The following is a 14,438-nucleotide window of genomic DNA, read 5'->3' on the forward strand; positions in this document are numbered from 1 at the left end:
GGACATCTCTGCCAGAGATTGGGCAAAACAGGAGGTAAAATCTGTGCTGGCTTATTTGTGCGGGTTATAATTGTGTGCCAAAACCAAATACTAGACATTTTTAAACAATAGTGTCAAGTTATTGGTGATTTTCCTTCAGCTGTTTGTCACTTTCACTCCCATGAGGTTCTACTGTTTAAATGCAGATATCTGCATCTGACCTTGCTGTTTAAATGCCTCTGTGGAACAATAGAGACAAACAGGTCCTTCTGACTTTTTCTTTCATCCCAAAGTAGATATCTAAAATAGGTCAAATGACTCAATCTTGGAGTAAGCACTTGTCTACTTTTAGGCACCCATTGACTTTAAAGAGTACCCAGGGACTCACACAGACATAAGCACTCATGATACAGGTTTCTGAAATTAGAATGAATTAATCCCCTTCTGCAGATCTGTATGCCATTGAAACAGGTATTTTCAAGTTTAGGATCATATTTGTACAAATAAACTCCTCTCCACATGCAGTGTATGTGATGGCTTCAACACCCACCCAGGACTGACTTTCTCAGGTGTGGAAAAGCATTGCCTTGGCCCCCAGGGCTAGAGGGCAGGCAGTGCAGGAGATGCTCATCCAGCCTGGAGAGTGAATGGTTTTCTCTCCAGGGGAATGGGGCATCCTGAGTTTTATACCACCCCAAAAATTCCAAGAGAAACTTAAGGGAAAATAAAACATCTGATGCATGACACCTAGTGTAACAATCATTCTAGGTTTTTAGCTTTGCAAAAAGCCATAGTTATGCAAGTGATACCAATGCCCAACATTTGCAGATAGAGAAGAAAATCCATTATCCACACTCTTCATATGTTATGTTGCCTTGTCCTCAAAAGCTGCCTAATAGCTTCCTTTTATTAAAAATTATATTTTCTCCTTTGGCTCTTCAGCACAGTGGCTAGGTTAGTGCTGACCCTGTCCTCTCTCTCTCTAACACATCACTGCATTTTTTATTTGCTTTTTCAGTCATTGTCCTTAATTACAACATCATTTTTACTTGAAAATCTTTCTTACACATTTTTCTCGTCTCTCTAGATAATATATCACAAAATATCTTTCAACATAGTAGATCCATAGTGTGAGAGTCAGCTTAAGGCTGAAGCACAAAAAGTTTTGTACTTACTTGGGAGATGGGCATTGCACCCAATGTATCCCTTGTTCATAGAGTTAATGGAGCCTTGAGAGTGATTCAAACAGCAGTCAGACTCCTTCAGGGTGAGCTATAGCCCCTCTAAGTTCTACCTACCTCACCCATGAGGTGTCAGGCAGCACTTCCCCTGTATGTGCACACTTTGGTTTGGCAGGAGCCCACCAGAATAATGTGATGCAGACTCACGTGTGTGCAAGCAGAAGAAATTGAGGCAATCCTGACTATTTTATAAAGCCCTGGTTCTCCTTATGGCACTCTTTCTTCTGCAGTATCTACTTTATTTGCAAAATCTCTCCTGTGGATCTTTTCAGAGATAAGTGCTCAACGGAGTAAAAATAAAATCATAATTTTAAATATTGCTAAGCCTAAGTCATATTTAGAACCTGCCAGAGCCCTTATGTGCTACCAAGTATGTGACAGTGACCTAGAAAAAGAAATATCCAGGAATTATTAATGCAGTAGGTTGAAGAATCCTCTCCCCTCTCCCCTTGCAGTCTTGTAGTGGAGAGGACAGTGATGCATTGGGGTTGTACATCTGCACCAAAGTCGTGGTCCATGGAGTGCCACTTATTTCCCATGGCAAATTTCTCTGCTTTTAGATGTCACCATCAGGAAACAGCACTGTCCTAACAGGAGTGGAGGGAGGATAAGTGTGTATAATATAATGCTGTGAGATTTGTCTTCAGGGAAAGGGTAAGAGTCAGAAAATAGTTCACAGCTAGATGCCACACTGTGAATAAACTAGACTATGGAGTTTATGGCCAGAAGGATGATTAACCAAAATGTATCTATTCTGAGGATAAAAATTGCTCAATTTAGATAGCCTGTGGATTTTCCCTGCAGCTGCATGTTAGGACCCTAACAATCAGGCAAGCAAAAGAATTGCATATGAAACTTCTACTCTATCCTTGTAAACAGCCTTGCTATCAAACCAATAAATGAAGCCTTAATGCACAACATTGAAAAAAAAAAACAATTTCCAGATTAAACATCTGGCAGGGGAGGGAGGGGAAGAAAAAAAGTGTTCTCCACACTTTCAAGTTATGAGAGACTTTGGAATGGTTCAGGTGAGAGCATTACCAGAGAGAAGTGTTGAACCCAGTCTGTCTCTATGTGAAGCATTTTATCAAGCTTTAGTACTTGATGTATGACTTGTCAGCTTCAATCTCTCCTCTTTCTTCTCTCATCAGGAGGCCAAGAAGACTGCATCCTTTCTTATGAACCTGTCACCAGACAGGAAAGTAAGTTCCATCTGCTTTTTTGACACAGTTCCTTGTATTTTTCATTTCACATTTGGGGGCCAGCAGAGCAGTAAGCCTTGCTGTGCCAGCCCCAGATTCTCTATGGCTCCATTTCCTTGGCCACTCAGTCTTTCACATACAAAAGAAGTTATGTGAGGGTCTCCCTTGCTAGCCCCCACTTCCTAACTTTCTCAAGGGTCTCCCCAGCATGCTCTCATGGCCTTTACTAATAAATACATTAATTAGCCTACCAAATATTGATGCAGATTTTCTAAATTTACTGCGATATTATTACATGGGAAGCCTTTTATTTTCCTTCTCATGTGATACGTGCATCCATCTGGGGTAGACGAACCTATGGGAAGGCAACAGAAAATGGGAGCACACCCACCTGATTTATTGGGGGATGCACTCGCATAATTGAGGAGAAAAAAATCCTACAATCTCCTTTCCATGCCTCACGAGCGAGTCCATCTGCAAGCATTCAGGAGTGACCTTTTTGAGTGATAGCAAATATTTATAGTTCCGCATTCTTGTCTTAACTCTGTGTGCATGCACTATCACAGAGCTCTGAGCTCTGCAAAATGGGTGGTATTTGTTCCATTTTCCTTATCCATGCCAATAGATAAATTATTCATGAATAAATTGCATGCCTAAGTTTTCACTTCATGCATAAAACCAACTCTGGTCAGTTCTTCTTTGGGAAGATATACTGTTATTGCCAATAAGATCAGTAAAATGTGCCTTTATTTTTGTTGTTCAGTTAATTACACCAGGCCAGTTATTATTCTGGGTCCTATGAAAGATCGGATCAACGATGATTTGATATCTGAATTCCCTGATAAGTTTGGGTCATGTGTACCACGTAAGTATGAGTTTAATCCTTGTTCTGCACCTAAGTGGTATCCCTTGGTGCCACACATTAAGTGGATTGCTGTGAAAGCAGTATCCTTGAACTCTGTGTGTTTGAGTTTCTCAAAGGCCATTTTTCCATTGGACAAAAAAGGGACAAACAAAAAAAAAGATTGTGAAGGTCTGAAAACAATTTCTCAAAAGAATTGTCTCAAAAACTGTAGCATTTTTTTTAAACAAGGAGTCTTCCTTGTTTAAAAGGGAGGCAGGGGAGGTTCAGATTGGATATTAGGAAGAATTTCTATACTGAAGGAGTGGTCAGGCACTGGAACAGCCTGGCCAGGGAGGTGATTGAGTCACCATCCTTGGAGGTGTTCAAGAAATGTGTAGATGAGGCATTTCATGGCATGCTCTAGTGGCCAAGTTTGTGGGGGGCAGTTTGGGGGACTTTTTTTATGGGTGTTTTCTGGTGGAGTGTGTATGGTTGTGTTTGTTAGAGGTTTTTTTTTGTTTTGATGGTTGGACACAGTTATCTCAGAGGTCCTTTCCAACCATGACAATTCTGTGATTCTAACTCAGTTTATTAATTAGTTAATCTGTGGTTTCTTAAATAAAATGAAATTTTTAAATACTGGTAAAATTTAAAATGTTTCAATTCATCACAGCATCCATCAATAAAAATAGAGTAATCTGTGATTTGTTTGAGATCTAGAGTGTTTAATCTGAAAGCAATATTGGACCACGAATTAAGCAGTGTTTGTATCTTGGATCATTAGAGTTTGCTGAGTGTTTATTTCAGGCCCTAATTACAGTCTCTCTGCATTTTAAACTGTTGTCTCTGCAAATATACCAGCTTAAAACTGCTAGAGATGAGATCAGGATCAGTCTTATAATTAAGGCTAAATTCGTTTGATGAGATTGTGGTTCATTTTATCCCTGTAATAGGATTAGATTTATAATCTGGAATGCATTTTGTATTTGGAATTTGTGTGTGATCCTGCTGAAAAAAAGTGGAATTCTGGTTAAACCTAATTTTATGTTGGCCTGTAACTATTGATTTGAAGTAAAATCAGAAGATATTCCTTTAAAAAGACAGCTTTATTGTCATAACTCCATTGAAAACAATAGGTAGTAGCCAAAGATCTGCTCCAAAATGTGGAGCATCTCCTCTTACAACAGGCCCAGCATTGCCCACTGAGCAAACCCTTAACTGCAGCTTTTTCTGCATTCAATATTTTTACAGACTTCTTCATCTTCTGTCCTTTGTCCATGCAGATACCACACGGCCAAAGCGTGACTATGAAGTGGATGGGAGAGATTATCATTTTGTCATTTCAAGAGAACAAATGGAAAAAGATATCCAAGAGCACAAATTTATAGAAGCTGGGCAGTACAATGATAATTTATATGGAACTAGTGTCCAGTCCGTGAGATTTGTGGCAGAAAGGGTAGGTTGACAATAGTTTTATTGCCCACGACACATGATCTGTTTTGTTTGCACATTGTCTATCAGACATGATTCTTCTGCAAAAATTATAAAACATCTGCACAATGGCAACCTAATATTTATAAAGACTTTTATAAAGACTTTATAAATACTCCAGAAGTGGAGCCTCTGACTTTGAAATACAACATCTTTGGTGCTTTCTGTACCTGGATGTATTGACATCAGTTCAGGGTTCTAACACCTCAAGTACACCCCAAAACAGCCTTCCCTCTTCCCTCTGTCAGGTAGGAAAATAAATTTGCCTCACTTTCACAGAGGCAAAAGAACAAAGAAGATAAGATTAAATTACTTGCCCCAGGTGACAGAGGGAGTCTTTGACACCAACAAGAACTGAATTAAGCAATAAGAATATCGACATCCCCTTATTGTTATGAACTGATTTTCCTCATCTCTGAAGAAAATCCTCTCCTGCCCTCCATGCAAATTTGATCCCAGTAGAAATAAAGCCCAAGTTTGTTCCCATATCCCCAGTGTATGTTTTTTATTAGCACCAAAGCCAAGGAAGGAGTGCAGAGGAGTGGAGCACATGCCCTGGAGTCCCCTTCCCCTGGTGTACCAGTCATGGCCCCACTCCAGGGCACTGCCTCACAGAATTCCTTCTCCCCTTTTGGGTGATCTGTGGGAAACTCTGCAAAAATAACCATATCCTCATCTGTTTCCAACAGGGCAAGCACTGTATACTTGATGTGTCAGGAAATGCTATCAAACGACTACAAGTTGCACAACTCTATCCCATCGCTATCTTCATTAAACCTAAATCATGGGAGCCTCTGATGTGAGTATGAACTCCTTCAAACATTTTATTTTCAGGGTACAGTCTCAAGTGGCACAACACAGCTTTTGAGTCTACATTTTGCCTGTCTTTTAAAATCAGTAATAACAAAAGGAAATGGGAGGAGTAGACACTTGACCTCCTTGCCTGTCATCCCTTGTATCCCAGCATCTGAAGGAACAAGCCAAAGCTGCCTTTGAACCTTTCACACTGGGACACGTGGGCTTATGTGCTGTACCATAAAGAACTCCTTGCCAGTGCTCAGTGCACTTGTTCCAACCTGTGCAGCAAGTTCACTAAGGACTCGTGCAGCATGACTTGTCCCATCCAGCCTTGAGTACTCTTGGAGTGTAGAGTCTGGTCACAGGGGGCAAACCAGAGGGTAAACCTGTGTCAGATTTGCAGTGTGTGCCTCTTCATCAGCCCTTCATTTACTTGAAGGTGTGTAGGAGGTTAGGCAAGGACCCATGGGACCGAAGAGGGGGCAAATGTAACACTTGGAGAAGGAAAGAGAAGGTACCAACTTAATGCTGGCACCAGGCAACCTAATTTCAATGCTCAGAAAAACACTGGGATCCAGGGAACAGTTAAGAGACTCAGGTATAATAACAGAGAGGACAGAATGGTTCTAAGAGGTAGCCAACAACACCAAATCAATCTTCCTTCTTTTGTGAGATGGATCTCAATAATGGTATTGCAGTAGCAGCTTCAGGAAATAGTGTCCAGAGGGAATTACTAGAGGCCATGGGCACAACCATACTCAGTCATTGCCAATGGCACTGTTCAACTGGGAGGATCACAGAAATCCTGCCAGTATCTTTCTTGAGCTGTGTCCCTCTTCGGGACTGCTTGTTATTTTCATTAATTACTTTAATGATGAAATGGGCAATACTTTTGTAAAGTTGGTGAATTACTCAAAACTGAGTGAGGTGGCAAGCACTTTTGGAGACGAGATTAAAATTCAGTGTAAAATCAGTAGGATGAAATTCAACACAGACGAGAGAAAATGAAATGCACAAGTACAAGCAGGGAATAATTGAGCTGTAGTACTGCAAAAAAACATCTGGCAGTTGAGATGGATCACACAGGAATATGAATAATGTGGATAATGTGGTTGCAAAAAAGGAAACTGCCACTGGCTGTGTTAATATCAGTGTTGTGTAAGAACACAACAGGCAGTTATTCTGTTTTACTGGCTATGGATGAGGCCTCAGCTGGAGCTCTGGCCTGGCTTTAGGTTCCACCGTGGAAGCGGAGGGGGAGCAGGAGTTACCTGGGATCAAGGAGGGAAGGCTGAGGAGGAAATGGAAGTGATCTTCAAACTGGTTAAAGCTCAAGAAAAATGGACATCATGGTCCTCCCCCTTCTCTATCCTTTCTCCTGAGGATTGGAAGAGGCATGAATAAAACTAGCACAGTTTTATAGCCCAGGCAAATCTACAACCTCTTTTCGGTGAAACCACTGAGGTGAAGGACACCAGAGCGAGGGATCGTGCTGGTGGAGCCCTTCTGCAGCGGCTACACCGCAAGGAAACCCCCGGCAAAACCCAGGAAGAGAAGGAAGAGAGAGAGAAATGGAGTGGGAGGGAGTCAGTCCCAGCCCCTGTCCCTGGGCGGGGAGTGAGAGCTTTTGGGGAGCGGCAGCTCTTGACTCACCAGTACTATTCAATATTTTCACTGACAACCTGGATGAGGGAACAGAGTGTGCCCTCAGCAAGTTTGCTGATGACACTAAACTGGGAGGAGTGGCTGACAAACCAGAAGGCTGTGCTGCCATTCAGAGAGACCTGGACAGGCTGGAGAGCTGGGTGGGGAGAAACTTGATGAAATTTAGCAAGGGCAAGTGTAGAGTCTTGCATCTGGGGAAGAACAAGCCCATGGACCAGTACAGGTTGGGGGCTGACCTGCTGGAGAGCAGTGTAGGAGAAAGGGACCTGGAGGTCCTGGTGGACAGGAGGATGACCATGAGCCAGCAATGTGCCCTTGTGGCCAAGAAGGCAAATGGCATCCTGGGGTGCATTAGAAAGGGTGTCGTTAGTAGGTCAAGAGAGGTTCTCCTCCCCCTCTATTCTGCCTTGGTGCGGCTGCATCTGGAATATTGTGTCCAGTTCTGGGCCCCTCAGTTCAGGAAGGACAGGGAACTGCTTGAAAGAGTCCAGCACAGAGCCACAAAGGTGCTGAAGGGAGTGGAACATCTCCCTGATGAGGAAAGGCTGAGGGAGCTGGGTCTCTTTAGGTTGGAGGAGACTGAGGGGTGACCTCATCCATGTTTACAAATATGTTAAGGGCAAGTGTCAGGAGGATGGAGCCAGGCTTTTTTCAGTGATGTCCAGTGATAGGACAAGGGGCAATGGGTGCAAACTGGAACATAGCAGGTTCCACATAAACATCAGAAAAAACTTCTTTCCTTTGAGAGTGACAGAGCCCTGGGAGAGGCTGCCCAGAGAGGTTGTGGAGTCTCCTTCTCTGGAGACATTCAAACCCCACCTGGACACGTTCCTGTGTGGTGTGCTCTGGGTGATCCTGCTCTGGCAGGGGGGTTGGACTGGATGATCTTTCGAGGTCCCTTCCAACCCCTAAGATTCTGTGATTCTGTGATTCTGAGAATGTAATGCAAATTTCTACTTGTTTCATAGTGCTTACTATTTTCAATGCTTGTTTATACTTTCATTTGTATTTTCTCCTCTGAAAAATTCTCAGGAATTTACCTGGCATCGATCTGGAAGGAGGATGATGTTAGCACTAGAATATTGTCTGAGTGTCCTTAAGATGAAATTGTTCAGTTTGCAAAAGAATTTGCAATGGTTTGTGCCACTTCAAGGCAGAGTTTTAGTTCAGTCACCTAAAGATATGTTCAAGCAGGCATAGCTGATGAGAAGCCTGCCTGAACTCAATTAGATACCAGTCTTTCCACTAAATAGAATTAGGAGTATTACAAATTTAGCAGCATAACACAGATTGGCATATATTAAACCTATTTATATAATCCACAAATAATTGTCATAATTTTTAAAAGAAACCTTTCTTACCCTTCATTATATAAATCTGCTTTCTGCATTGCATTGGTGCTTCCTGAGAGATTTTTCTAAGCAGTGTTCCCAGCCATAAGGTTAGTTATGTAGATAAACAGCTTTAAGTCATTTCCAGAAATACCTTTTAGTATCCTGGACATAGTACAGGGTGTTTTTCAGAAGCCAGGTAGGAGATAGCTGTAGCAAGTTCATACTGTTGTGCACTTCATAGATCATTTTTTTATGCACCATCATGCACCTAATTTCCTACATGCATCACCCATGTCATCATTTATTCTGCCCATTATCACATAATCATGTGATTCAGTGCAAGGCATTAAATCAGATTTATACAGAACATAAGATGCTCCTTTCTCCTGCTTTCCTAGAGGCCTCTGAAAATTTTTATCATGTTTTAAGAAAAATGAATCCATGCTGTGAAAAATGCTAGAACTAGCAGACTCTATTTATTATTGCTAATTTATGTGGCTATCTGCAGGCCTATACATGTAAGGCATTGAATGAGTATGAGCTTGACTCTGTGCAAGGACAGTGGTATTAAAACCTGAGTGTGCATGGGCAAGACAACTCATTTCTGAAAGTTATTAAAGAATGCCTCTGTTGAGACTGAAATGCTCCATCAAATAACAGAACGTTGGCAATAACAGAATGTTACTGACACCATCCATGTTTTTACATTTATTGGTGCCCTGTAAATTTTAGAATCTACATGACACACTTGACTGGGAATCTTTCTAGTTAATCAGAAAGGACTGGAACAGAAAACATAAATAAATAACTCAGCTTAACTCTTCCTGCTGGAAACACTCAGTTTGATTTCTCATTATAACTGGAACTCGTACCCCCACCTGAACCAAGAAGTCTCCCTGGTTGAGTCCTTCTGAGACTTCCTTACAGGGTTTGCAATGACTGGGATTTCTTCTACAGGGTCAGAAGTCTCAGTGTGCTGAATTCTGCCTTTAACCATTATTTCATTTCCATAGCCCCAGCCTTTGTAAAAATCTGGCTTTCATTTCAGCTGTTTGGATCCCCTTACTCAGCTGAGACATTCAGCAGTGGGCCTGGAAGGTAGAGAAGTTTCTGAAGGAGCTTCAGCTCATGAGGGACGAGTGCTCTGAGTGCTTAGAACTCGAGACCTCCAGCCATCCAGACTTACCCATAGGTTCCTGATGCCACAAGTCCATTTCAGTTATCAGTTACCAGACATGGGCCTCGTATTTTGTTTTTGTAATGTAGAATAGTGAACCCAAAATAAAAATGTAGTGGAGAAACGGGAAATAGTCTGGAAATGTTGGTTTATACTACATGAGAATGAAGTCAAATTTAAAATTCTGAAACTGCCCATAAACGGATGAAAGAATTTAACCACTTGATTCTTATACTGATCTGAAGCCATCTGTGACTCAGTCAAAGGTATCTTTTAGAAAGCTGTTCTAGTAAGAATCTAAACTTTTTTATTATTTCCTGTTTCTAGGGAAATGAATAAACGTCTTACAGAGGAGCAAGCAAAGAAAACCTATGATCGAGCAATTAAATTAGAACAAGAATTTGGAGAATATTTTACAGGTATGTTTTTATTAAAAACAATGTTTTTCCTGAGATACAATATTTTATTGCAAAACAACTGGATCAGTTCTGTCTCTGGCCTAGACTGCATATCAGTATAGTGTGCTCACAGTAAGGACTCCTGGCTTGAGACTATTGCTTCCCTGAAGTTCAAGAGCAGTTGAAATACTCAGCTCCTCAACAGATTTGATGCCCTGAAGGAATAGCTATGTAGGAATTTGATTCCTTCTCTGACCCAAAACTGCTTTTCATCAAGTCAATAGAAGTGTTGTATCATTGCATTTGTACAGACCAAAGAATTCCTCAATAGCTCAAGACAAAAGCTCAAGTTATGGATCGTGGGAGGGAAAGAGAAGGGCACCTTCTTCCTGATCTAGAAAAGAGGAACATTTGAGACTTACTTGGGGTCCCAGCATTTCCCTTGGGCAGGTTTAGGCAACTCCCTACTCAGGGGATGGGTATTTGTGGATAACACTCAAAAGCCTCCAGTTGTCTCTCCCCATGCTGACAGTGCACGTAATCCAAACTGCAGTTCCAGATTTCTGCCCAGGGGACAAGGAATTTAGGAGTACAGACACTGTGCCTTGCATTGCAGTTGCTTTATCTTCTGTCAGCTCAAGCCTGATCTAGTTAACTTTTACAGCCAAGAGTGGGTTTATTATAACCAGGTCAGGAAAAGAATAGGCTGTAACTCTGCTGCTACTCACTGCTGAAGTAGCTTCTAAATAGAATTAAATATAAAGCTTGACGTGCAACAGTGGGAACCTCCCATGCTACCCACCCCTGGGACCCAACTACTAGTTCTCTAAAGTAACCTAGCCCAGTCTTCACACTGCATGCAGTGGAGGTGGGTCTCTGTCATGAGAAGGTGCCATTGATTTGAATTTAGTTGCTATCTGCACATGTATGACTTTTCCATGTTCAGCATCCCAGTGGGCCAGTATCCCTTCTCATGTCATCAGTATCTACGAGTACACTGAAAATCTGCTGGCATTGGATGCTGTAGAATATATCAATTAAAAGAAGTGTCAATATGTTTTCTTACTGCAGCTATTGTCCAAGGAGATAGCTTAGAAGATATTTATAATCAATGCAAACTTGTAATTGAAGAACAATCTGGGCCTTTCATCTGGATTCCTTCAAAGGAAAAATTATAAATTAGCCACTGCACCTCTGACTACGACGGGAGAATATTTAGAAGAAAACTATAATATACTATTTGGAGGCTTTCCTGTTTTTGTTGCATTTATGTTCTTTGCAGTCAATGTGAATTTTGATGAATGTACAACACAAAGTGTTTGAAGCCATGAAGGACACTAATGGGTCAAAGGGTAGGAACAAAAAGACTTCTACCATATAAAGCAAATCTGTTGTGTGCTCAGAGCACCAGTTGTAGGTACAAACTTTTGACGTGGAGACCCTCAGTCAAGGGGAGCTAGCCACCTCCTGTGCCCATGCGGACATTCTGATCGGTTTCAATGGCTGAGCTCAGTGTGTTGATTGCTTTAAAGAGAAGTTCCCAGCTCTTGAACCTCATATAGGGCTTGATTCTGCAAGGCACTCAGCACTTGACCCCAATTCCTACACATGAGTAGCCCGTTGACTTGGAGTCACTTGTGACCCTTCCCTGTGCCGTTCGGTCCCATCAGTTCCAGTAGGACTATTCATGTGCTCAAAGCTAAGCACAGGCTTAAGCATTTTGCTAGATCAGGGCCACATGCACCTTGCAAAATCAAGCTCAGAGTTCTTGGTCCACTTCCTACTGAAGTCACTGGCAGGATGCTCTTTGACTTGACTGGGAGATGGGTCCTATTCTAAGCTTGTCATTGCACATTTGTAGTTGGTACACCTCGACTTTGGTAACTATGCACATCTTCCGATTTCTGAAACCAAGTCAAGCATTTCTTTTTTCCCCTTTGGAAACACTACCACATCAGGAACTAGTAACACTAAAGTTTATCTTAACAGAGTTTGGGGGTGGGAGAGGATGGAAGCATTTCACATCACCCACACCTGCACACAGACACATTCCCATGCGGACACACACACCTGTATGAGGATTCACAGCACCTATGTTGACAAGGAGGGATACAACTGGGAAAAGCTTTAAAATTTTTGATTGTCTATTTTATCATTTATATTGAAAGAAGGCACTTAAAGATGGAATAATTTATAAAAATAAAAAATATATTGATGTATAGAAACTAATTTCTATAGGTAAAAATGTTTTTGTGAGATATTTTGTAAAGAATAATTAATTGAAAGATTAAATATTTACACCCTTGTGTGACTGTAAAATGTAAAGAGGACCATCAAGTTGCATTATCCCTGTTCCATAACAGATTCTCTATTATTAATTACAAGCAAAATGATTCCTTAAATTGTAGTTGTCATCTTGTTTTTCTCTTAATTTAATCCTCTCCTTTGTCTCTATTTAATCATGATTAACTCCTCTGGAAAGATTTCTTGAACTGACTGCCCTGTAGGACCTTTTCTGAACACAAAAGGATAATGCATCTTCAAATTGAAATGGACAATTTTTCAGAAGCAAAATGTCAGTGCCTGAATGCCCTTCATCATTTCTCTCCTGGAGGGAGTCACACTTCACCCCCAAATGTTTTATGATTCTTCCTGCTCCTTTAAAGGAAATACCAAAAGCATTTGATCTTTCCTCTCTCTGCAGGCAGGCAGGTCACAAACTAACTTGTATCTTCATTCATTTCACAGTCAACAAGGGTCTTAAAAGCAAAAAACTGAGGCAATGGGCATTTGTGAGGGATTTGGGGAAAGTCTGTGGAACTGCAGTTTGAGGCGCATGGAAGAGGAGAGGGGTGTGGGGTATTTTCTCGTTTCACATTGCCCTCCCTTTTATCCTGACACCATTCTTCACTCTGACACACAAGGGGACAACTGCAAGAGATACTATGATAGTAAACTGAATGGCCTTTGCTGCTGCTGGACCAAGTTTTCTGTAAAACCCACACTCTCCTGCTTGCTGCACTGCAGGAGTCCAGTGCTTATCAGCTGGTGGCTACAGCAACCCTAATGTTTAAGGACGTTTTAAGGGCAAATGCTGAATAGACTCCTCAGTTACTTCTCTATTTGGAGCTGATGTTTCTACACCCTGTCAAGGTGACAGGTCTATCCAGCCAACCTCCGCAGACAGCGTGGCCAGCTGGATGTTTGCAATACAGCCACCAGCAGTGAGGGTTAAAAATATGGGCATTTTAGTGGCCCTGAGGTGGCCTCACTTACTGCCCTACTATGGTAACTTTGAGAAGTTCACACTTCTTTTACTGCTAATCTTCTTGCCTGGCCAGCGCAGATTTATAAACAAGGGTTTCAGTTAAGTCTCCAAAAGAGCTTTGTAATCAGAAGGGCTAGAAACTTCTTCATTTTTTTGTTTGGTTTTTTTTGTTTGTTTTTTTACAAAATATAAATGAATGAAAGCTTAGATTTTTATTAATTCTGCAGAAATCCACAGAGTGACCCCAAATCATTGGAAGTATGGATTTTTCCATGCTGGCAAATTACTATTGCCCCAGGTTGGGAAATAGCCCACCGGATCTGAGAAAAATAAGTATCCTAAAGCAGGAACTTCATTCGAATTTTCAGCTCTGTTTTTAAGCAATCAATCACATCTGCTTCTTTGTTTCTTAGTTCAGCATGCAGCCTTTTACAGTACTATCCTACTAGTAACTGTTTTGCTTTGTCATGTGCTGTGCTTTACAGTGAACAGTAACACTATGGCTGAGTACAATCAATTTTTCCATCAGTCCTTGGTTACTGTAGTAACATTATTTATTTTTCCCTGTCTGTTGTTTGTGCTTCCAGTTTAGAGTTGCCATTGCACTTTTTTTTTCTCTTTTTTTTTTTTTTTAAATAAAACAAATATTTAAAATCAATTCACCAAAAGAAGCAGTGAGAGGTCTTATTTCCTTTAGAGTTTGTACTCCCATTTGTTTTGTGCGTTGATGTTTTGCGTTTCATGTTTCAGCATCCTCAGAGCTGCAGTGCATTTTTGCATTGCAGCTGTTCAGATCATACTGGGTGGTAGTGGGAGGAGGAGGAGAAACACAAGATTCATGCCAAATTACATCTGGTGGAAAAAAAAGAAAGTAAATCCAAACTCACAACCCACAGCAATTGGCATCTGAGACCACACAGAGAAGCTAACACACCTCAGCGTAATCAGATTCCCCTGCTGTCCTTGTAAAAGACTTGTGAGCATCTACCCATAAGACAAATGCAAATGCTGGACCCTTTAGGAAAAGTGCCAGATCACACC

At 41.3% G+C, this 14,438-nt stretch overlaps 1 protein-coding gene across 20 annotated transcripts in view; it reads left to right on the forward strand.

The window, feature by feature from the left end:
• DLG2 (discs large MAGUK scaffold protein 2) overlaps positions 1-13,574 on the forward strand; it is a 1,033,121-nt gene extending 1,019,547 nt beyond the window's left edge. For all 20 annotated transcript variants that reach the window (XM_051620514.1, XM_051620368.1, XM_051620405.1 and 17 more), the window contains 6 exons: positions 2,372-2,422; positions 3,186-3,287; positions 4,550-4,722; positions 5,447-5,556; positions 10,059-10,150; positions 11,201-13,574. In XM_051620514.1, the coding sequence (XP_051476474.1) occupies positions 2,372-2,422; positions 3,186-3,287; positions 4,550-4,722; positions 5,447-5,556; positions 10,059-10,150; positions 11,201-11,307 (635 nt within the window). In that variant the 3' untranslated portion in view covers positions 11,308-13,574. The remainder of the gene's footprint in view (positions 1-2,371; positions 2,423-3,185; positions 3,288-4,549; positions 4,723-5,446; positions 5,557-10,058; positions 10,151-11,200) is intronic.
• The last annotated feature ends 864 nt before the right edge of the window (positions 13,575-14,438 follow it).

Source organism: Apus apus, chromosome 1, assembly GCF_020740795.1.
Source record: "Apus apus isolate bApuApu2 chromosome 1, bApuApu2.pri.cur, whole genome shotgun sequence".
NCBI classification, from domain to species: Eukaryota; Metazoa; Chordata; class Aves; order Apodiformes; family Apodidae; genus Apus; species Apus apus.